This window comes from Bombus terrestris, chromosome 6 (assembly GCF_910591885.1).
Source record: "Bombus terrestris chromosome 6, iyBomTerr1.2, whole genome shotgun sequence".
In the NCBI taxonomy this organism is placed as follows: Eukaryota; Metazoa; Arthropoda; class Insecta; order Hymenoptera; family Apidae; genus Bombus; species Bombus terrestris.
The window spans coordinates 216,430-240,080 of record NC_063274.1 but is presented as its reverse complement, the minus strand read 5'-3'; the positions used below and the strand labels follow the sequence as shown (position 1 = coordinate 240,080).

Sequence of the window (23,651 nt, the reverse complement as noted above, 5' to 3'; positions counted from 1 at the left end):
CGTTGGTTTAGACACGGCCAGTAGTTTGGTCAAGTAGCAACTAAAGCCGAATTTACGCTCTTCTCTTTGCACGATTATCGCGCACGATTTTACTAACGAGGACGAAAGCCACATTTTTCCACCAGTCGTTCGTAACGATCGCACGCAGTGAAACAGTGAAACAGCATAGGTGAATTCGCCTTTGCTCGCTGCTTCGCTAATTCTAACGCTAATAAACTACTGGCCATGAATCTGAACCAGTCTTTAGCCTTGGCTAAATCTCCAAGGCGTACGTACATCACGCCCCATCAACAAATTCAACCACCGGTCTATCTCGGTGTTCGAATTTCTCCGATACACGCATCGGTGTACAGTCGATTCTATTTCTATGTCATCGTATCCGACGTTCTAATTAAGCTTGGCCATTACGCTCGAGTGTTCCACTCACCCAACATATCGGGCTGGTTCGCCACGTATTTACGTATCTGGCCCCAGGCGCTAAACGTTCGTATATTTATCTGCGCCTACGTACGCACGTACGTACAAGCGTCCCTGTTGGCGTTACAATGAAACAACTTTATCAATCCGGTCGATAAGTTTTATTAACTTGTATCATATTAAAGTTATATCGACGCTAAATTATTACGCATCGCGTAGCTGCACGCATAATCGGTTTATAGTCATAGCGATTCGATTAACATACATACGGAAGAAATATAGTTTCGAAGAAGAAAATCAATTTTGAGTCAAAGATATAGTAACGACGGAGCTCTTGAAATACGTAGTAAATCCGAAGGCGTTTCTGCTTGATTCTAATCCAGAATCCTAACGATAAACGACGCGTACGGAAAACGTTAGTACAGTGCCGACAATGAGTTTTAAAACTTTCGCCATCTAGCGTTACACGTTGAAGCGCGATTAACTCTTGCGTGCCAAACATCTAGTTTATCGACCATAGAAATGGTCGTTATTTCCATAGGAATGGCTGAAAAAAGAAAGAAAAGCAAGAATTCATATTCATCGTTACGAAATTCTTCTTATTATTGTTATTACTACTGCTAGTATTGTTTTTCGTATCCGCTGCTCGTTAATTTTTTAGATTAACTTTTCTTTGATTCCAACGCTAAAACGTAATTTGCATCCAACGGCGTGTTTCGTTTAATCTATCAACCGACGTATCGGGTTTTAGGCGTTGGGTGTCGGCTAGTGCGATGGTAAAGATACTTAGTAATTATCAATTACCAATCAGTAATCGCTATTACTACGGCAATTAGAATAACAATAACGGTAGTAGTAACGGTAATAGTAAAATAATAAAATATAAATAGTAAAATCGATTAGGATAATAACAGTTATCGATATAAATAACAAGGTAAGATACAGCAGTGATGATAACGGTACCGATGGTGCTGGTAACGTCGATGATGATGGAATTTGTTTATTTCAATTTTTGTTAAGAATCAAATATTTACAAAAGCGATATTACGTAATGATACAAGTATAATAATACGAAATACAATTTTTTTCATAGATAACACCGTTCGTAAAACCTATCGATAGCTAAAAGCATTAAAAGTAACGTGTTTAGTTCGAGCATATACATACGTATGCAGGTATATACGATACGTACGATCCTATACAATCCGATACAAATATGTATAACAAACATTTCTTATCGACACCGAATAGCAATTGTATCCGATATTTTTCAGTTTGAATATATTTTATTTCCCATCAATCTCCGAAACGAAACAAGTCGAAATTACTGAAACGTGATAGTTGGATATACAACGCAACAACTACTACTACTACTACTACTACTACTATTATTACTATTATTACTAGTGTTGCTGCTACTGCTATTACTACTACTAGTACTACTACTACTACTACTACTATTACTACTACTACTACTACTACTACTACTACTACTACTACTACTACTACTACTACTGCTACTACTGCTGCTAGTACTACTACTACTACTATTGCTACTACGTGTTGCAAGTTTCAACTTTAAATACGTTTCATAGGTTTCTACGAATGGACGGTAAACTTATATTTAAAAGTGTCGAACGAACGGAAATCAGTCGAGGCGACCACTAGTAATTTTACCTAGTAATAGCTTTATCGGTGCCTCGAAGCTTCAAAGATCAGCTTCTGTCCGTGCTCGTTAGAGTCTAGAGAACGCTTTGAAAGTTTTCGAATTCGACTATGCACATACGGCCGCAAATATCACAAATTCAACTTTTCCCTCATTTCGTAATACGAGCGAGTGCAAACGCTGGTTTAGCGCGACACCTTTGAAACTGCTGCTAGTCACACGTTATAAACCGCTTCGGAATGATGCGATTGCGAAGGTACGCAGTATCCGCTGTACGTTTTAATCTCCAAGATGCCGGAGTAAGATCTTGCTGGCAGCGATCCTGGATCGGTGTGTCTCCTTGGACATCGATGACCTTTTGGACACTGGCAAAGAGGCGATGCATTTACCTCTTCGAGCTGCGAGCTCCGTCTCTTACGTACGGTGAACAGTCGGCAAGGTTCCTTGTGCTGACAACGTAGTCTCTGAAATATCAATTTTATTCGTAACGATCGACTCGGTTTTATTCGGTTGCTCGCCTTTCACCTTTCCTACGATTCGCTGCGCGAGTATCGCTCTCAACCTTTCGACATACGCAACGATGATTCCAACGATTTCATGCACATGATCGAATACATGGTACAGATATGTCGGTGAACGAGAATGCGGTCGCGGACATACGAGTGAACGAGAAAACTTACGCTTTGCGGAGAACAGGCGAATGCGTATATGAAACCTGGGCTTCCCTCCGCAGACCTGTAAGCCTGTCTTCGAACTAGATAAGGTACGCTGCCTGGCCGACATCGGCAATAAACTCGCTGAACCGTCGCGTTCGCTGGGCCCCCTCCAGGAGCTAAAGTCCAGGTGACGTCTCTGTAAACAGAAAACGGCCATTTTGTGCACAACAGGCGCGTAATAACTCTAGCGGACACGTAAAACATTCGCGAATCGGTACGTTTGATCGTTCCGCTACTTGATATATACTCTCGATTAGACGGACGATCGCGACTAACTTGAAGTAACGACAGATGGGTAGACGTTTGACCGGCTCGCAAAGCTTGTACTGCCGTGTTTTATCGACTATCGTGTGTCCGTCGTCTCCGTGCAAACTGCTAGGGCAGGTACGACCATCCGGGCAACGACATTGTCTCTCGACCCACGGTGATCCGTATAAATCCACCTTGCTACAAACTTCGCTTCGGTCCAAACACTCGGGCAATTCGTCTTCGCTGTCCTGAAAAATCAAAATTAACAAACACGCATCGACAGCGACGCTTCTTTTCACCCCTTGCGCTCCTCTGTCTGTTCCACGTGCATGCTATTCTTTGTTCGCGGTCAGTTTGCCCGATCTTCTACTTTTTCTCTTCCCCTTTCCCTCTTTCACTTCGCGAATCTAGCCTACCCGTTGGAAAGTCGTCCTTTTTCAATCTTTTAAATGCAAATCTCTTTAATGCAAATTATCACTTACCCCTGATTGCTAGCATGAAAAGTGAAAAGTAAAGAGATTCGATCGCTTGTCATTCCGCTTTATCGCACGTAATACGTATAGCATGCGCTTTCCTAACAAAGAAATAATTCGGTCCAATCGTTTTATGTCCAATTGGTCGTTCACTCTACTCTCTACGCTCGATTCTAAGCACTGATCCTCAAACGGTAAGAGTTATTCAACCGAACGAACGAAAAACAACACCGAGATCCGTTAGTCCTTTGAAACGAACACTAATAAAAGCAACAGCAGCACGATCGATAGCGGATCACGGTCGTTGCGTACCGTTCTCAGCTTGACCCCGCTTCGCAAGGAAACGCGTCGCGTATGGTCTATACCGTATACCGTGTACCGTGTACCGTGTACCGTGTACCGTGTACCGTGTACCCTGTACCCTGTACCCTGTACCCTGTACCCTGTACCCTGTACCCTGTATCGTATACCGTATACCGTATATCCTACACTGTATAGGGATAAAGAATCGGAAATACCATTCCCCGTACTTTGCCCGATAATTATAATTTAACGTTTCTCCCTGTTCGTTTTATTCGTCGGTAGACGATCGATTGGTCAATTAAGATTAAACGCTGCTTAATCGTATATCGAGAGATACCTGTGTTACGATCAAGAAATCGTTCCATCTATTTACCAATTTATCTATTTGGTATCGGGTTAAATCGTTCGCTCCACGATTTGATGGATCAATCGTATTTAATTAATCGTATCGCGTTTAAATCTTTGCCATTTCAAAAGCTTAGAAATCTTTCGTTTAGCTTTAAGGTGGTTAAGTTGACCTCGAGATTCAGTTTAAAATTGCTTCCCTTCTTTGTCATAGACATTTATACAAATAGATATTCTGCAAACTTTTTAAAAAAATGCCTTTTAAAGTTTAATTTCTCATCTATATAGGTACTTGAACATACATACGTGCATCGAAACTATCGAAATTCATCGAGTAACGAATGTATCTTTCTATTGTATCGTTACGTAGCACGTACTTGTGTTAATCGAAATATTGGTAAATCGTTTCGAGCTAATTACACGATTCGGCGGTTGTTTTAACTGGAATCAAAAGTGAATCGAAGAAAATAGAGGGGATTGCGTCGAGTAAGAGAGGAATATACGAGCACGTGCGCGAAAGAGAGAAAACGATCGAGCAAAGGAAGTTCTGTGTAACATGGTCAAGAGGTATGTGTCTCCCCTCTCTGTCGAAGAATAGACATCTGGTCTAACTACGCTATTCAAACTGCGTCGGTCAATCCGCTGAATGAGGCAATCACGTACGTCCTGTCGACTCGTCGTTTGCAATCTACGTGCTGCTCGAGCACCTAAGTTAAACTTCTTCTCAAATACCCTTTCTTATTGTTAGACCTTTGCCAGTCTGCGCTTCTGCTTTCTGCCCCCCTTCCTTCTCCTCTGCCCCCCCCCCCTCATTCACTCTCTCTCTCTCTCCCTACCGTCCTCCGACCTCTCCCCCTCCCGTTCGCTCTCTTCCTCTCTAGCCTATATGCTTGAAAGTATCGTCGCATTTAAATATAAGATCGAGGATAGCGAAACACGATGATTAAATTTTGAATTCTCATTTCTTTTTGCTTCGACGATAATAACAAGAACAACGGCAATCGAACAGTTGGAGAAATGTTTCTATCTTTCTATTTTGAATTTTTACGATAACGATGCTAGATACGAGATCGATCGATCGATCGTTGGTACAATAATAATAATAATAATAATAATAATAATAATAATAATAATAATAATAATAATAATAATAATAATAATAATAATAATAATAATAAATAATAATAATAATCCAAGAGCAAGTCTCCTTTAAAATGATCCTTCACTTTTCCCACTCCTCGTACCTTCTCGTTACCGATTGTGAATTGCGAGTCCCTTCCGTTTTCCCATATTCCCTTCTCTTCCTTCTGTCACCCCCCACCCCCTCCCACCCCCTCCCCACCTTGCCTCTTCGTCTCAACGTTCCCAGAAGATCGTACGTATTAAAACCTTCGGTGGCTGCAAACTAAAATGGGATAATAGGGAGACCGGAAAGGCTGTGCGTTCCATCCGGAAATTCTCACGCGTCTCTCGCTTCTCTCATAGCCGCAGTGAAAATGACACCTGGTTCTCGAGCTATAGTTGTAGTCCCACGCGGCTGGCACGCGTGTGCGTATGCTTGTGCTCGCGCGCTTCCATATATACGCGTATACCGACGGATATATGCGTTTGGTTATGTATCAACACACGTTACAGCAAATGACGCAAAAAGTACACGAAGCGATCAATCGGAAGATGCCGCTTACAACATCCTTGCCTATCGCCTTGCATTACTTCTATGAAATTTTATATATGGTTGTTCGTTTCTTTCGCTATTCGCTTAACCAGCTATAGAAATGTCTAAAAATAGGCTAGAATAGGAATACTGGAAGAACCAGTACAGAGTAAATAAGATTACTTTAAATGCTAAAATCTCGAGCTGGCGTACCTTTGCGTTTGTATTTTCATCTTTCAAAAACAATTAATCCATCAACGTTGAGCAACGGATATAAACGGAAATAGAATATTTATAATAAAACTATGTATAATAAAATATTTCGATATCTCGGTATCAGCGATGAAACTGGATTGGATGACAAATATTTCTCGTTATCGTGCGTAAACGTTTACACAGGTTCTGTGTTACAAACGTTTCTGTGTTACGGATGCCATAGATGTGTTGCACGTATCGTGATAATTATCGTGTTGCTACTGATTTGAAAACAATTGGTCAAGCGATCGCGCAGCTTATTAAGGATAACATTGTCCGACGAATGAAACGGACAAAGACGTCGACGACGGTTACGCGGCGACGATGTAATAATTCGTAACAGACGAGCGAACGATAAAAGGAACGATAAGGAGAATCGATTGGAATCGATGCAACATCTATCTCTCGATACGTATAACGTCGTGATGCGACAATTTACGACCACAACTTACCCCGATTTGGTAGAGCACCCTGGGCGGCTGATGCGACATCGGTCGATGTTTCTTTTTCTGATCGATCAAATCGAGCTCGATCGCTGTATCTTCAAACTCCTGTAACTCGGCGAGATGCTTGCCATCGTCGAGAGACAAATACTCGTTGAGAAATTTTTCACCGGTTTCATCGAGCTCTACGCCAAGGAGACTACCCTTGCTCTCGCGAACGAGCAATTGCCCGAACATTGCTAGCAAGAAACAGATCAAATCGGCCATCCTTTCGCGCGCGCGCGATCCTTCCTGCCTCTCGCGACGATCACCGATCATCCAACAAATATCCAGACCACGATGTAAACAATGCAGTTGCCGATTATCGAATAGAATCGAAAATTAGAAATCAAGATAACGACGGCATTAACGACGGCAATACATTCGGGCATGAGGAACAGCATATACGTGTAAATTAATATACGCGTGTTCATATATCACTAGCAGCTATATTAGTAGCAGCACTACTGTTCGTCGCAAGTATTATTCCTTCTCCATCGTCCATCTATGCATACGGTACTATCCATTCGACCACCATCTACCGTCTATCGAACGACTAGTCGACTCTCGTCCTTTCTTATGCCGTTCCGATAAACCTAACGATGGCTCTATATACCGAATATCGAATAATAGAATTTAATAATGCTTTCAAAGTTAAAAGATACTCGGATATCGTTGATTCTTTCTAGAGCTTTCAGCTTGTTTCTTACAGCTTTCAACTTGATCGCACAAATTAGTCAAAATGTATACTTGTCGACTTCGATGTTTATCGATGCTGGATACATAACGTAACAGTAAAATCCATAGAAGAACGAAATCGTTCGATACGTTCGCTCTTGTAACGATCAAAAACTAAACATCACTTTACAAAAGTCGAAACACTTTGCAAAGGTTGCATCCAACGAATCCGAACAGAGCTTCGAATCTAACTCGTTCTTTCGAACGTGAAACTGAATTTTCCGGTTCTCGGTGTTATCGCACTCAATGAGAAAACACATTCACCGGCAGTGAACAGCAACGTGGCTGACGTTGCACGCTCTCCGAAACAATTACGTTCTACTCGATCGCTACACACGCTCTATCTCGCACTGTATTTTTCGTGTCCTTGCATTCTCCACGTTCTATCTTCTTTATCATACGTCCTACGTTCTGCGTCCTACGTTTTGCATCTTGCGTCCTACGTCTTGCGTCCTACGTCTTGCATCCTACGTCTTGCGTCCTACGTCTTGCGTCCTACGTCTTGCGTCCTACGTATTGCGTCCTACGTCTTGCCTCTTGCGTCTTACGGCTTGCGTTGTTGACGTGATTTACGTTTTGCAATGCGATTCGATTTAGTCCGAGGTTAAACGGCTCGCAACATTCGCGCTGCACAAGCGTATACTATTCGTTCGACTGGACTTGTAACAGCTAGAGGCAAAACATGAATGAGTCCCCCTTCTCTGCTCTTCTTTTTCCACTCCATTCCATTCCATTCCACTCCACTCTACCCCACTCCATTCTACTCTTCTCCGCGCCACTCCACTCCACTCCACTCCACTCCACTTCACTTCACTCCACTCTACTCCAAACTACTCCAATCCACTCTATTCCCCTCTTTTCGTTCCTCCACCACATTGCTTCCCTCTAGTCCAATCTACTCCATTCCACTCCACTCCACTCCGCTCCACTCCACTCCACTTCGCTCCACTTTGCTCCACTTCGCTCCATTTCACCGCCTCCCTTCTTTCCTTGTATCCTTACTTACAATTAGACATTCTCCATTTTGCCCTCTAGTTTCCTTTCCTCTTATATTATATTTTTATTTTACATTTCCTTCATTCTGTCCGAATTTATGCTCCTCGTTTTTATCCTTTTCGCCTCTTTATCTTTGATTGTTTTTTTTTTTTTATTTTCTCTTTCTTTTTTGAAATCTACATATCGATTGTTATTTTTAGCCATCGATCGTTATTTCTCCCCTTTTTATCTTATTACTTTCTTTTACCGATATCTACCTATCATCTATTCCGTTACACGTTTATATTTTAATCGTATTTTCCTTCCGATTTTTCGTCCATTGTTCGATTCGACGTTGATGTTTGGCCGTCAACTAGGTGAATATCAAAGAAGAAAAGTAGCTTTCGATGTCTATACATTTGCCACTCATCTTACGCGACGTATCTTCGATTCGTACGAGAAGAATTCTCAATGTACATCAATGTCTCAATGCACATCTACGTGAATATGTAAATAGGTGAAAAACTGTCAACTTTCCCTTATTTCTCATATTTCCAAGTATCTAGAAACGACAGATTTTTCTTAAAAAAAAAAAAAAAAAAAAAAAAAGAGAGAGAGAGAGAGAGAGAAAGATTATCTAGCTGTGGAAAATTGGTGAAATTTAAATGATTTGGCTCTACTTAGCCAATCGAAATAAGCTATAATCGATTATCAAATAAGTAAAAGTATATTGTATCCTGGAGCCGTTTGGAAAGTTTCGGAAATGCAAGTAACCCGATAAAATTAGGTAATTCTTGGAAAACCGAAATTTCGAACACGACGTAAACGTGAAAATAAAAAGAAAGTAGTCCATGTTGTACGTGGAAATATTGAAGGGAAGAAGTGACGCGAAACAGATAATCGGTGCAGCTTACCTACCTACCTAGCAAGTAGGTACTTTTACACACGTATAATCTGTAGGCGGTGGTTGGCGCGATCCACGCGATCCACGCGATCATATCCACGCGTACAATAATATTCTAAAAATGATAATATTCAAATACTCGAACTCGCCTGTTAAATGGCGAAAGCTTTCTACCTACTTTGACTTCGCCGCTATATTTCGACCGTTCTTTCTCCCCTTTCTTCGCTGTTTTAGCCCGAACCATCCTCCTTTCGATACTCTGCACCTGCGCCCATCAAGTATCTCTCCTTTTCCTAAATATTTCGTTACGCGGTTTGCCACGCGAAAATATCTACGCTCGCCAACCAAATTTCTCCTAGCGCGATAAGAAAGAGACAGCTAATACGTATCTATGTTTATAGAACGGATTGCGTATCCTTGGTGTACACTTGAATTTTCCGTCAGCTGGATATTTCTTTCTTTACGTTCAAACAAACTCGTGGATTTTTTCATTCGAAGAATCACGATATCGTACACCTAATATTTCTACCCTACTAAAACGTCGATCTTCGACTTTTATATCTTCTTGTCTCGTAATTAAAAGCCCGCAGTTACGTTAATGATCTGACGCTATATTACTCGAAAACAATAGATGATATGCTAAATCGTAACAGATTTTTCAAAGTTCTGATCGTGAGTTTGAGAATCGCTGTTTCATTGATCGACGCCGCAATCCATTCACTCGTACCTTTTTTCTTTTCTTCTACTGCTCTTTATTCTTCTCCTTCTCCTTCTTCTTCTTCTTCTTTCTCCATCCACCTGCATTTGCGTTAGTCTTACTCTCCTCTCTTATTTGTGAAAACAGATCGAAATGAGATCCAATTCACCCCGCTCCGCTTCGATCCAATCCGATCCGATCCGATCCGATTTGATCGTGTCTCGTCTCGTCTCATGTCTACTTTATTTTTATCTTATTCCCCTAACTTTTACATTACAGCAAATAAATTGCACGCTACGTGATAATCTCGTATCTACTAAAAGCCAAATCTCAATGTTTTGCTCTATAGTCTTTATGTAGTTTGTTCGATCGCTATGATTTTATGTACAATCTTTTAAAGCTTAGACGGTACACGTTAGATTTTAAACACAACGTTTTATTTCGTGTGCATTTCATATTTAACGAGGAACGATATTCATCGTAACGTTTCAACAAGTTCGCTCTCTTCGTTCGGAGAACCACTGTATGTGGCATGAATGAATTCTTGCTATCGAAGAGGGGAACGAGACTCGGTTACGATTCGGCGAGGAGTTTGAGAGCAAGGTGGGACTGAAAGAGTAGAGCATCGAGATAAAAGTCGCAGAGGGGAATAGTAGAGTTGGACGTATAGTTGGTTAGAGGTGAAACTCTCAACTCTCAACAGTGAGATTGCGGCATGGTAGTGTGAGAGACAGAAACAGAGAGCGAGAGCGCAGCGCATTGGTGTCCATGCATGTGTATACGGTGAGATCGTAACGTTACGAGTAGGTAAAAAAAGGGGAGATACGCCAGATTCTTGCATGTACCGGCGATGAAAGAAGGATGGAAGAGGGCAGGCGAGTGCAGGTGCCGCAACCTACGACCGGAAACTATCCTCCTTGCTGCGACTTCTAATGCAGTGCAACTACGTCTTCACCGTCCTAGGGAAGAATGTCGATCGAGCAACAGAAAAAGAAATCACACGATTCTAGCGATGGAACGGTATCCATCTTTCGACGTAACCATCTTTCTCATTTATCAATTTCCTTTCCTTATCAACCGTTTTTATTCCCATAAAAGCAGAAAGAAGATCCTTTCAATAAATAACACCGTTATCACAATTCCATTTTTCTTCCATAAATCGAAATAATCTGGCAGAAAAATCGGAAATCAAATTTTAAACGAACGACCATCGAGTTTCTCGGTGGTAATACTTTTCGATTACCATCGATCTAAACATTTTTCACGCCTATCAAACCCGTATACCCAGAACATTTTCTCTCGCCACAAACTACCGAACTAAATTATTCCCTGCGAATGAATTCTATAATACATGCGTAGCTCTTAATAGGTTTAATTTTGTTTCAGGAAAACTGTACGCGGCATTTGGAAAGAGACAAGGCCGTGTAGTTGCCGCGGAAAGTGCTCTCGGATTCGGTGGACAGTTTCGCGTACTTGCGACTTTACCTGTGCCAGAGAGCTTTCAACTTGCCAGAGAACTGCGAACACAGACATCCGGGCTGGCTAGTCCTCAACTGGTTTTCAGTCATTGGGAGGCAAGTTTTTCCATATAAAGAGAACACGCAGACAATATCTCGATGTTTTCCCGTGTTTCTTCGTCGCGTTATTCCATTCGCATCGTTCAATCATTACTGACGATGGAAATCCATTCGATCGGTTACACACACACACACGCACGCACGCACGCACGCACACACACACACACACACACACACACACACACACGATCTGATAGGTTATAGAGTTATATCATGGTTAATCAATTATTAATTATCCCAACAAATCAAAGTGATCCTCTCTTTCCTCTCGTAAACACGCATTCATTTGTTTGTTTGTTTATATCGTTCTTCTAGCTAATTCACAAACAATATGCTGATAAATAAATGCAAATAATTTAAAGTTTTATTCGATTACTTCGTGTTGCTGTTGTTTTGCCATTTGATAGAAATCTTGGGATCTATTGTAATTAATTAATTTAGTGTAATTAATTAACATGTTATTTAGTGGACAAATTTTGTAATACTTAAAGTACAGCGTCCGAATTGCAGCAGCATAGTTTCGCTTGCTTAACACCATACACGTTGCTCATCGCGTTAAATAGCAATCTATAACGTAAAATGACATGTGTACATACATGTATCTCGTTAAGAAATAAAATTATTTCGGTGCTTTACATTGCAATTTTGATATAATAGGTTTTTTTTTTTTTTTTTTTTTAATAATAGGTTATCGAGCAAGACCCTTATTGGACGCCTTCCACGGACGAGGAGTACCTACACTTTGGTGACAAAGCAGATAGCGAGAACAGAGCTAAAAAATATATAGATGCAGTCCGTCGACGTAAAGGCTTACCTGTGGATTCTCAACTGGTTATGCACGCGGAAAAACAACGCACTCTATCCAAGAATAAATAATACTGGATAAATAATACTGAAACCCTCTATACTCTATGCACCTCTGTCATACGACTTCCCACTCAGTCTGTGTACCATTCCTCGTACGCGCGATCCGGCACGTTACGTTTCTAAATATCCTAACGTTTCCATATTAAAATTAATTTACAAAAATTCAACTTTTCGCCATCATCAAGTCAAACAGCTGAATATAAAAATATCGAGAGCTACATAAGTATATTGAAACAAACTGTATGAAGTGTTGAACCTTAAATAATATAACTTAAATAGATATTCAAAATGATAGAAAGAAAACCAGTCAGATGAAAAAGTTTTACGATAGTGTAAGAACTACGCTACTTGGACAAAATAATGCGTTTTAAATATATTTTTCTGAATAACTGTAGCAAAAAGAAGCGATAGAAACGCGCAGGTACGACTACAGTGCAGAAATATTGCATTGAATGTATTAGAACCTGAAAAAAGATGAAAAAATAATTAGTATTAAATTGATGTTAAATTCGATTGTCTTGCACGCGTGCTCATTAAGGTATTTATAGCGCGAATATCTTTCAAGAGTCAAACACGCTGAGACGCGAAAATCATATTCTTCCCGTATGTCTGACATTTTCCTCCCTCTAGGAAGAAATTCTTTAGCAGTTTGTATTTTCTACGCGCGCACACTAACAAACAATTCAGAAATCGACGACATAACTGCAACTTCACGTTACAATTACATATATGCTATTTCGAACGCCGAAATTACCGGTATTACATATTTCATTTTTATTTTTGCTTTTTTTCGAGAGCAATGAGGTGCGGGCTAAAGTTTTCTTTAAAGAAACGTTCTTCTAGTCATTTCACGCAACATATTAGCCTTTTAACATTTTTTTTAACAACCGTTTTTCTCTACTTAATCGAAAAGTCATTTTTGCAGCGGCTTACTGTAGCGATTAGGAGATCAAATTTTCAAACTTGAATATTTCTATTTCGATAAGGTCAGGCTGTTTAAAAATAGACTCGTATATAGATAATATATATATATCGATACGATTCTCTCGTGTTTCTGTGATTGGTATATAGTACGGCATACGGTACTACGACGTACAGTATGTTGGCGCAACGAATGAACAAAGTATCAAGAAAAGAAAGGAACAATATTTGCTTGGGAAAGGAGCAATATTAGCTTGAGAGGGGGGGGGGGAGAGGCGTGGAGGAGGGGGAGGAATTTAAGCACATTATGTATATCTGAAATTAAAATACACACTTTCAAACATATTATGATCCATGTGTATACCGATATCCATTTTCTATACTGATTATTGAAATTAGATTAATTGAATAAAAACAAGAGTAAAATCTTTCAGTTATTAATGACTTAACAATCATTTTTAGCTGCATTCGTTGTGTTTGTAATTGATGTCAATTTCACTTTAAAATGTTCAATTACAGCTTTCCTTCTCAATATATCGGTCATCGTTTATTAAAATTAACATTGTTCCTTCATTTCAAAAATTATACAACAAATGTATTTAATAGAGATGTCGAAAGTTGTTATTTAGTTTTCATCAAATTTAATCTTTTTCCCTTGAAACCCCTGTTTCATAATATCTTGTTGCTTCTTCTTTGCGACCCAGGAAGGATGTAGATTTTCATATACTGGACAAATTACTTTATTAATTTTCTCCTCTTCTTTAACTTGCACGTCTTTCTTATTTCGCTTCCAATGTGTATCGCTTCTCTCTCTCACGCCACTTTGATCATGAAAAATGTTTGCACAATTCATTTTTCGTCCTCTACCCTCATTTCTCTCTTTGTATGTTTTTTCGTTATACAGTTTATGCTTTTTCTCTTTAATTTCACGCAACTTAAATATATCACGACTAATATGATGATGACCGCTGGTATTTATCTCTTTAGAAAACAGAGTATCGCTTGAATCCAAAGTTACCTTATTTCTATGTAAAAAAAAATTGTCTGTGTTTTTTAATGACTCCGCTGTTTCGTTACAACACTGTTGATTTTTAGTTTCCTTGTATTTGCCACTTTGTTCTTCTGTTTCTTGCAAAACTTCCATGAATGGTTTAACAATGGCCTCGTTGCTAATGACTTTAGTGACAGTCTTAGAACTTTGGTCAGTCCTAGAGTCTATCTCTACATCTTGCATTTGTAATATCCTCCCTGACTTACCTCCATCGTCTTTAGATTCTGTATTCAATTCCCTTCCTTCCGATAATCTTCTACATTCTCCATTAACCTTCCTTCTTTTTTCACAAGGTACACCGGCAGAAGATGTAACATCACCTGCAATTTTTGTGTTCCCTTCGTTCACTTTTTCTACAGTGTTGTCTGTATCACATTGTAATTGATTCGAATGCTTCTTTGGGACATCCTTAGCACAATGTCCTTTCCTTCTCGATGAATACCTATGTTTCCTCGAGGAAATATGTTCGCTGTAGTCTGGAAACTTTTCCTGAAATTCTATTATTTTCGAACTTAAAGACTTGTAACGAACAACTTTTGCCATAGCCCGAGTTCCATCGTCAGTGTGTGTGTTTTGTAATATGTCTTGCAGGCATTTAAACCTAGTAATTCCGAATTTTGATATCTCATCGTCTTTAATACCTTTTAACGCAAATACTTCCCTTAAAAGTTTATCCGCCTTATTCTTATTTTTTTCCAATTGTTTTTCACTACCGTTACCACTGCGTAACCTTTTCGCTTCTCTGATCAGTTTATTTATTACACAGATACGAGCCTGACGAATGCATTGTCTTAATAGAACAATCTAGAAAATTAATAACAGATGGTAAAACACCGTTATACGATGCAAAATAATTAAAAACAATCGTTTGCTTACGAATTTTAACAGATCAATTCTGTATTGAAAGCATGTTAATGACGTACCTCGTTATTTATTTCCATCCTTTTTTTGTTATACGTTTGAGAACAATTGTATCCGAATATTGAATATTTAGGTACAATTACAATTAATACCAACGTTGCAATAAACCATCAACGAAACAAACAATGCACTGTTTTATATCGCCATTTTTTGTCTCTTTTTATACGGTACTACGGTACACAATACTACATGACATATACATATATACATACATACATACATACGTAGTACAACATAACCTACTATAGTTCAAATTGCAGTGGGGAAAAACGAACTATACGCTTTTTAACCGAAAACAGAAACGACAGAAAAAGAGGAGGGGTGAGGATGGGGGAGGAAAATGAGCATAGGAAAGAATCAGTCTGCTAAATTTACAATTGGTTAGAATTATTTGAAAAACTTATTACAATTAACTTCAAGGTAAATAGAACTATAATTATTGATACGCGTTTAATATTTGCTACCAAATACGTAACTACTTGGATATGTTTATGTACGTATAAGCAGTAATACGTACACAGAAGATATTAAGCGCCCTCGAGTGACCATATGCACAGACGTACTGACGTTTCGTTATTTCGTAAAAACGTCGTTGTGTGTAGTGTGTGCTCGCGTTAAGAACATTGATAAACTTTTATCAAGAAATCTAACAGTAAATATATGAAAAAATAGTCCCATTCAAAGAAGAACGCGAACAATTTGGTATAGAAAAGAAGAATTGTACGTTTGAATAATTGGAAACAGCGTATATCATCCATCAGTCACAGAGTTTATCACTACCGTGATAGACTGAATATATACTATATTCGCCACGTATGTAGGTACGTGTGTACAAGATCATACCATATAATTCTTCAATATTTTGGTCAGTGGTTTCTAGATATTTCATTAACATGGAGGTAAATTGAACATTGTTTTCAAACGAATTTTAACAAAGTAAATATAATAACATTGGAAAGTTTCGGAAGACAGTCAACAAATGACCTTGAATCATGCTTCAAGCGATTGTTGCACCTTGTAACGCGATATGTCAGACGGTAGTGTTTATAAATTAATTTCTTTCCTTGTTCCATTCGCGGTAACCAATTGACACAAGATTTTTTGGATTATTGGATTTTCTACGTATGTTTCGTGGAAGAGATGAATAAATTATGAGTAATAAGAAACTGTTTATGCATTAGTGTTTATTTGTCAGGTTAGTATCTTCGATATTTTAGTACTTTCGTTAACTACAAGTTGTCACTGTTTATTTTTACATTGACATTGCCTCTGTGTTCGTATTTTGCTTTCCTATGCATACATCACAATTGCAATTTCGTCGTTCAAATAGATCAACTGATACTATTATTAATGTTTCTTTTGTACTCTTTCTCTTTTTTTTTTTTCCTTTGTCACAATGATTATTCTTATTGTTCGTTATTCAATGAAAGAAGCATACAATTTTTATACATATATAGATTTCATGCTATCTGGGTAACTCTGTCCAATTTTATATATAGTTTATATTTTTTGTCTATAATGTCTCCTTCTACTTTACATTCAATCTTCCGTGATCTGTTGTACAAATTGTTAATGTACAAAATTATACTATTTGCACGTATAATACGTTTAATATCTTTGATTACATTAATCGAGTTTTTCTAATTTCTGATTTCAGTTTTCCTTTAAAAAAAATCAATCTATCTCGTTTTAATATCTTTTGTTTTTACATAGATTTTATCTCAAGCGAGTCTGATAATTAATGCAGAACCACTTTCTTTACTTTCCCCATTTTGTTTGCGTGATAAAAACAAACAAAGATGAGCTGCGTTCGTTGCTGCTTAACCAGTGCCAGCCGCATTGCATCTTCGAATCATGTGGCAAATCACGGTTAGTAGACAATCTATACTACATTTGAAAACTATGTATTATCGATTGTTTAGTCTGGCTTGGATATAAATGATTATTTCTTTCTGTATTAGTTCACAAAATTGTAAGAGTAGCTGTGATTAGATCGTTGACGGTTGGTACCACTTTGGGAAAAGCACCCACCGAACCTACTCCACCTGGTAAAGATACTAATACTGGTGCGTCATCCGTTGGAAATGGCGGTGGGAAGAAAAATACTCTTACATGTCCAAAATGTGGTGATCCTTGTACACATGTAGAAACTTTTGTGTGTAAGTGAATAATACTTGAATGGTTCTCTGCATGAGATAACTAACTATAGAGATGATCTAGAGTTATCTATGATATATGAACATATTTTTGGTCAGCATCAACAAGGTTTGTCAAGTGCGAGAAATGTCATCACTTTTTCGTCGTTCTATCGGAGGTAGATTCAAAAAGAAGCCTTAAAGAAGCTTTAAGAACAGATGATACAAAACAAGGATTTTATAGAAAACCACCACCACCACCAAAGAAGGTAATGATTTTATATGATAATATATTATAGGCTAGTATTATTATTCTAAACAACAAAGAACTTTGTATATTATTGTACAATAAGTTATTATGACAGGTATTAATATGTATCGGTATTTTCAGATTTTTGAGTACCTAAACAAACATGTTGTAGGTCAAGAATATGCTAAAAAAGTTTTGAGCGTCGCTGTTTATAATCACTACAAACGAATCTATAATAACTTTCCAGTGCAGAATTCAATGCAAGGTTCTATTAATGCAAGCGGTACACAAGATTTGAATCATCCCTTCACTCATAGAGGTCTTAAACCACGTAAATAATAGTTTCCCCATTTTGTACATAATCCAATATAGAAATATGATATAACACATCCGACTGAGAATAATTAAATAATATTCAGTTCTAGATAGATTTTATACCAATATGGTGTAAATAACATTGTTTCTAATCTAATCAACCAAACATTTATTTGCATACGTAGATATTTCATTTAACTAATGACATTCATTCTTCGCTATACCGTAGACTTACTACATATTTCGACTATTGGAAATTCGCTCGGCGTTGGATTCCAGCAATATCCTACAGGAAACGAGTATAAATCAACAGAGAATCAATCAGTCTCTGGATCTGATATTCTTGATAGTAAACAACATCAATTGAAATTAGAGAAAAGTAATATCTTGTTACTTGGTCCAACTGGTAGCGGGAAAACTTTGCTCGCTCAAACAATAGCTCAATGTCTCGATGTACCTTTTGCTATTTGTGATTGCACGACGCTGACACAAGCAGGGTACGTTGGTGAAGATATAGAAAGCGTTATCGCAAAATTGCTTCAGGATGCAAATTACGTAGTGGACAGAGCGCAAATGGGTATCGTATTCTTAGATGAAGTTGATAAAATTGGCGCTGTTCCCGGCATACATCAACTGCGAGACGTTGGCGGAGAAGGTGTACAGCAGGGAATGTTAAAAATGTTAGAGGGTACGATTGTGAACGTGCCGGAAAGAAATAGCTCTAGAAAATTACGCGGAGATACATTACAAATCGATACTACGAATATTTTATTTGTTGCTTCCGGCGCGTACAATGGATTAGATAGATTGATTTTGCGACGTAAAACTGAAAAGTATCTTGGATTTGGTGCATCGCCGTCTTCTGAGAGTCCAGGAAGAAGAGCTGCGAATTTAGCAGACGTTGCAAACATGTCACCCTCTACGGAAAGAGATAACAAAGAGAAGGATTCGCTGTTACAACAGGTCGAAGCAAGAGATTTAATTGATTTTGGTATGATTCCTGAATTTGTTGGCAGATTTCCAGTCCTAGTACCGTTTCATACCCTCGACAGAGGCATGCTTGTTAGAATATTGACCGAACCACAAAATGCCATGGTGCCTCAATATCAAATGTTATTCTCAATGGATAAGGTACAAATTAAATCGTTTCGTCGTACTACTTACAATCAGATTTGCTCAACGCATATACGTATACGTAATTTAAGATTCTCGAGTTGTTTACATATATGTATATGTGTTTACAGGTAGAATTGACGTTCACCACGGAGGCTTTAAACGCGATAGCGTCATTAGCAATGGAGAAGAAAACTGGCGCAAGAGGACTGCGAGCTATCATGGAATCACTGCTTCTGGAGCCCATGTTCGAAGTGCCAGGTAGCGATGTAATGTCAGTCCACGTAACTGAAGGATGTGTACGAGGACAAGAAAAACCACAGTACATCAGAAGAGGTGATGTCACCGAGGAGGAATTACACGCTCAGCATATACACAATTAACATATAATTCATATTAAGAACCTACCACACATCTGATCGATTTCTCGTAAAAATTGTTCAAAACTATATCTTACGATAATAGTTTTCGATCTAACACAAATTTGTGAATAATATGTGTTCATTATAATCTATGTTTCTTTAACAAAGCAAGATTATACTACATGGATAACATTAAGGAGAAGAAATAACGAAATGCAAATAACACTAAGAGATTATGCAATTATAATTATTCTGTATTAATTTGTACCGCATACAGTACGGATGCAGATAAAACAAATCGATTGTGGTATGCAATTTACTTTGTGTTCAAGCAATTCGTAACAATATCAACAAGTTTGTTATTGAATTGTTTCTAGATACACACGCGTGTGTACACGCGCCTACACACAAATTTTCACTTATAAAAGTGAACAGAAATTTTATCGTGATTTTAGTAGATTGAAATCGTATAAATTAAAAGCAAAAGATACTCGGACTGCTACTACTATGCAAAAATAAATTTAACGTAATATTTTAGCGTTTTACAATTATGATATCTACGCGTCTGTTTTACATACTATTGTAACAGATAGAAAACGCAATTAGTGGATATAACATGTATTAATATTTAGATATTGTACAATATCGTGTAATATATACAATGTAAATGATTCACGCATATATTACATTATAGTTACTAAAATATGCAAAACAATTACAATTATACGATCAAGATTACACGAAGCTAGTACAAATTCATCATATATTGTTACATATATATAAATACACATCTTGTTGGAACTGGAAAATTGTATGAAATAGACTCGACTCTCTTTCATTTTGAGATTATCTTTAAATAATTAAAACACCTTGGACAAGAATTTAGAAACATATTTTTTATGAAATATTAAATCATATTAAACAAATTATGTTTAAGTTTTAAAGTTGGGAGTAAATAATATTTTAAATATATATATAGGTTATATATGTGTGTGTGTGTGTGCGTGTGTGTGTGTGTGTGCGTGTAGAGAGAGATCATCAATTTTGATAACGTATCGGATAAAATGGGAAACAAATTAAAATTTCTGAAACTGTATGTACTTTCTGAAGATTTAGAATTATTAAGCATTAGTTAGCGGTAGATATATATTCTCGTCGATTGTTCCATTTTATTTTATGTATATGAAAACTAGGTGTAAATGAAAGGCTGTGTAATATATGATGCAAGTTAAAAAAAAATTGTACACATATAAAGCTGTAAACAAATGTTGAAAGTAAATGCTGTGTGATATTAGTTTTCAGAGTATCAATACACTTATTTTTCCACTGTTAAGAGCTAAAAATAATAACGAATTGGTACAATATTTCCCGTAGCTAGCATAGTTTTATAACTTGCATCTTTACAGTGTTTTCAATACTTATAACGTAAGTATTTTAAATGAAATGAATCATTCTAAAAAGTTCGTGAAATAAATATACTTTTTGCATGTATCTATGAAATATCACAATAATGCAATTCTAAAATTCTTTTATTCCTCGTTCATATATATATTTAAGTATCGTAAATTACACGTACACAATAGTTTGGAAATTTTATTCGCTTGATTATTCCATAATGAATCAAAAGATATTAAAATGTTTAAAATTACTGAAAGCATTAAATTATTGATTTAATTTGGCAATAATAAAAGAAGAGAATAACCAACGCACTACAGCGTAGTAATTTCATACTTATGCATATAATATAAGTATAGTACAGTCTATATAATAACACAAAAGGTAATACTAAAGTTGATGCTGTTTTATATGTCGTTGTAGTACCAATGTGGAGAGGGCTCTCGTGTATTGATGAGCTCTCGTGATTTTGGTTTTGGTCTTAGTACTGTTCGTAATTCTGTGAAAGCCCATTTAATAACCCGCACTGTTATAACATTTACTGTAAATTCTAAGATAAGAGCACCAAATCCTTTATATAGACCAAGGGGTCCCTCGGTAGATATAATCGTACTGTAACAGTCGCTTGCACTGCTATATCCTGTCAATAACGGTGTCACGCTACGACCTGTATCCAAGTTGTCGATGATGGTTCGCGTACCTTGAAGATGAAGTCTATGAATCACCGTTTCCCAAGGATAAAACAATGCTTCTGCCAGGAACGTAGAAACTAATGACGACTGTAACTCTATATCTTGTGCAACAGTCTCTGACAGCAAGTCTCTGCTATATGCACCCTTGACAAGACGTACAAATAACATTCAGTGCATATAATTTAACGAATTCGATACTTACTTCAAAGGAAATATTTTCTTAAATTATTATCAATATATAAGACTCACTCTTAACTCTTGAGACTGCTTTTGTCTAATATGCATAATACGACTAGTAACTCCTTGAACAGCCAGAGTGAAAAGGTATTTAGATACTCCATAAGCAATTGTTGGCGGTAGAAGAGAATAAATGGGAATTAGTCTGCCTTTGTTGCTCACTTCAACTAAACGAATTGCACCATCTCGAAAAACATCCAATATGCCAGGGCTTTCAGATGCAATTTCAGATTGTACCGTCTCTACTAATGATGCAGAATAGAATGGTGCTACTAAACCTAAAGAAATACTATCATATTTTCTATTAATTTCGTGTTACGAACTTATACCAAAGAACATTTGACATATACTAATATATTATTACCATTTAAGAAGGATATGTTGTCCGAATGCTTTCAGTGAACTATTACATGTTATTTCCCTGAAATTAATAAATATTTCATTATCATTTATTATTATTATTATTATTATTATTGTTATTATTATTATCATCATCATCATCGTCGTCATCATCATCATCATCATCATCAACACCGTGTATTTAGCATTGTGAAAATAAAGAAGAAACTATCATTTATTCTCATTCGAAACTGAAAAATAAGCATTTATTGTATATATAAGGATCACCTTACTTTGGCCATGGTGTTATTTTAGAAATGAAATCTTCGATAGCTAACAACATCCCTTTTACAAGCAGCACCGATCCAATTCCTTTCCATAATGTATTTATCCCTTGAGTTTGATGGAGACGTATGACCACAGGTACCAAAGTGATTGGTATTATGTGATATTTGCTCAATCCAGGATTTACTTGACACTGCCGTCTTAGAACAATAAGGGGATGAACTAATAAAGTTTCTGTAATTAAGGTTGCTAATCCACAACTAGCTACCATATATTTCTTTACGGTGAGATCTGAAATACAAAGTTTCAGATTAAAGTTTCTTTATTCACGCAAAACAATAACAGAATTTGTGCTATATTTCAATAGATTTTACACATAAATACACTTATTTCAATAAAACTGACCTCCTTCGGAAGGTGGATTATCTTCGACTAAAGGATGCACAACAGGAACATCTAAAGGACGAATAACCTCTTGTCCATGGTAAATATATGGAAAATTATTTCCAGTTTCCCAAGATTTAGGCACAGGTTTTCCACGATATACTCTTTCGTAACTTTCCAATCCCGCCATCGTTTAAGAGAGTAATTTTTTAAGCATAACAACTGTACATTTTCTGAATAGTCCTAGAACTATATACATATATATATAATTCGCTCAACTTGTCGCTTTCTTCGATTACAAAGAGACGTCCATCTGCATCTATATCACTTCCGCTTGAAAAGTTGAGAGTTGGGATGTATGCAGATACATGTTGTGATGTATTCACTACTGTAGTCATCGCGCAGCACAACGACGCAACCTGCCATGACATAAGGAAACAGATATGATTGTCCAATGCAACCACAATCCAACTATATATATTCGCTAGCAAGCAGTCTAAACAACAATTAAGAAAAACACACGATAATATAGATAGAACCATAAATGAGTAAACCTAAAGAATTTTACTAATTATTATAAAATATACGTTGCATTAGGTACTGATATAGATTGCATCAGGTACAGATAGATCAAACTGTAGAGCTTTAATACTTACACAACACATTTATTCTTATTAGTTCTACCATAATCAAACTAACATTTATTGGAAATTTCAAATATATAATTGTCATAAATCTTCTACTTTCCATAAATTAAAACGCAGTTATAACATGATCAACAAATTGGAAACGAATATAATAAGATAGCTTAGCTGAGAGCAGGTAAAGCACAAAGGAGAAGTTATTATCAAAAAGTATCATGCCAGCGATGGAGTTTTCTGAATCTTTATTAGGTAGAATAAAACACTTTAATAAGAGTAGAATAAAGCACAA

General features: G+C 37.2%; 5 protein-coding genes across 19 annotated transcripts in view; 2 read left to right on the top strand and 3 right to left on the bottom strand.

The window, feature by feature from the left end:
• Positions 1-12,343, top strand: part of LOC100650750 (elongation factor-like GTPase 1) — a 28,271-nt gene extending 15,928 nt beyond the window's left edge. For all 6 annotated transcript variants that reach the window (XM_048406664.1, XM_012319325.3, XM_012319324.3 and 3 more), the window contains 2 exons: positions 11,261-11,448; positions 12,139-12,343. In XM_048406664.1, coding sequence (XP_048262621.1) covers positions 11,261-11,420 — 160 coding nt within the window. In that variant the 3' untranslated portion in view covers positions 11,421-11,448; positions 12,139-12,343. The remainder of the gene's footprint in view (positions 1-11,260; positions 11,449-12,138) is intronic.
• On the bottom strand, positions 996-8,015 carry LOC100642474 (protein giant-lens). Of its 2 annotated transcripts, none has more exons than XM_012319322.3 (4): positions 6,531-8,005; positions 3,076-3,296; positions 2,764-2,935; positions 996-2,547 (listed from the first exon to the last, which is right to left on the bottom strand). In XM_012319322.3, the coding sequence occupies exons 1-4, from the start codon at positions 6,837-6,839 to the stop codon at positions 2,299-2,301; spliced, it is 951 nt and encodes a 316-aa protein (XP_012174712.1). In that variant the 5' UTR covers positions 6,840-8,005; the 3' UTR covers positions 996-2,298. The 2 variants fall into 2 exon arrangements, with proteins under 2 accessions (XP_012174712.1, XP_048262638.1); XM_048406681.1 differs by having other exon boundaries at positions 2,238-2,547; positions 3,018-3,296; positions 6,531-8,015.
• Positions 12,344-13,117: 774 nt separating the features above from the next.
• On the bottom strand, positions 13,118-15,355 carry LOC100649908. The gene is made up of 2 exons (XM_012319327.3): positions 15,214-15,355; positions 13,118-15,094 (listed from the first exon to the last, which is right to left on the bottom strand). Exons 1-2 carry the CDS (start codon positions 15,229-15,231, stop codon positions 13,865-13,867), a joined length of 1,248 nt encoding a protein of 415 aa, XP_012174717.2. The 5' UTR covers positions 15,232-15,355; the 3' UTR covers positions 13,118-13,864.
• A 20-nt stretch (positions 15,356-15,375) lies between these two features.
• LOC100647048 (ATP-dependent Clp protease ATP-binding subunit clpX-like, mitochondrial) lies at positions 15,376-20,680 on the top strand. 8 transcript variants are annotated; one of them, XM_048406675.1, is made up of 8 exons: positions 15,895-16,032; positions 16,308-16,406; positions 17,011-17,080; positions 17,173-17,370; positions 17,467-17,615; positions 17,738-17,927; positions 18,141-19,042; positions 19,156-20,680. In XM_048406675.1, exons 3-8 carry the CDS (start codon positions 17,011-17,013, stop codon positions 19,405-19,407), a joined length of 1,761 nt encoding a protein of 586 aa, XP_048262632.1. In that variant the 5' UTR covers positions 15,895-16,032; positions 16,308-16,406; the 3' UTR covers positions 19,408-20,680. The 8 variants fall into 8 exon arrangements, with proteins under 8 accessions (XP_048262631.1, XP_048262630.1, XP_048262633.1 ...); XM_020867993.2 differs by having other exon boundaries at positions 16,925-17,080; XM_048406674.1 differs by lacking the exons at positions 15,895-16,032; positions 16,308-16,406 and adding an exon at positions 15,376-15,631 and having other exon boundaries at positions 16,925-17,080.
• A 217-nt stretch (positions 20,681-20,897) lies between these two features.
• On the bottom strand, positions 20,898-23,513 carry LOC100648119 (mitochondrial outer membrane protein SLC25A46). 2 transcript variants are annotated; one of them, XM_048406680.1, is made up of 6 exons: positions 23,375-23,513; positions 22,740-23,137; positions 22,343-22,625; positions 22,075-22,131; positions 21,723-21,999; positions 20,898-21,617 (listed from the first exon to the last, which is right to left on the bottom strand). In XM_048406680.1, exons 2-6 carry the CDS (start codon positions 22,906-22,908, stop codon positions 21,189-21,191), a joined length of 1,215 nt encoding a protein of 404 aa, XP_048262637.1. In that variant the 5' UTR covers positions 22,909-23,137; positions 23,375-23,513; the 3' UTR covers positions 20,898-21,188. The 2 variants fall into 2 exon arrangements, with proteins under 2 accessions (XP_048262637.1, XP_020723653.1); XM_020867994.2 differs by lacking the exon at positions 23,375-23,513 and having other exon boundaries at positions 22,740-23,252.
• Positions 23,514-23,651: the final 138 nt, after the last annotated feature.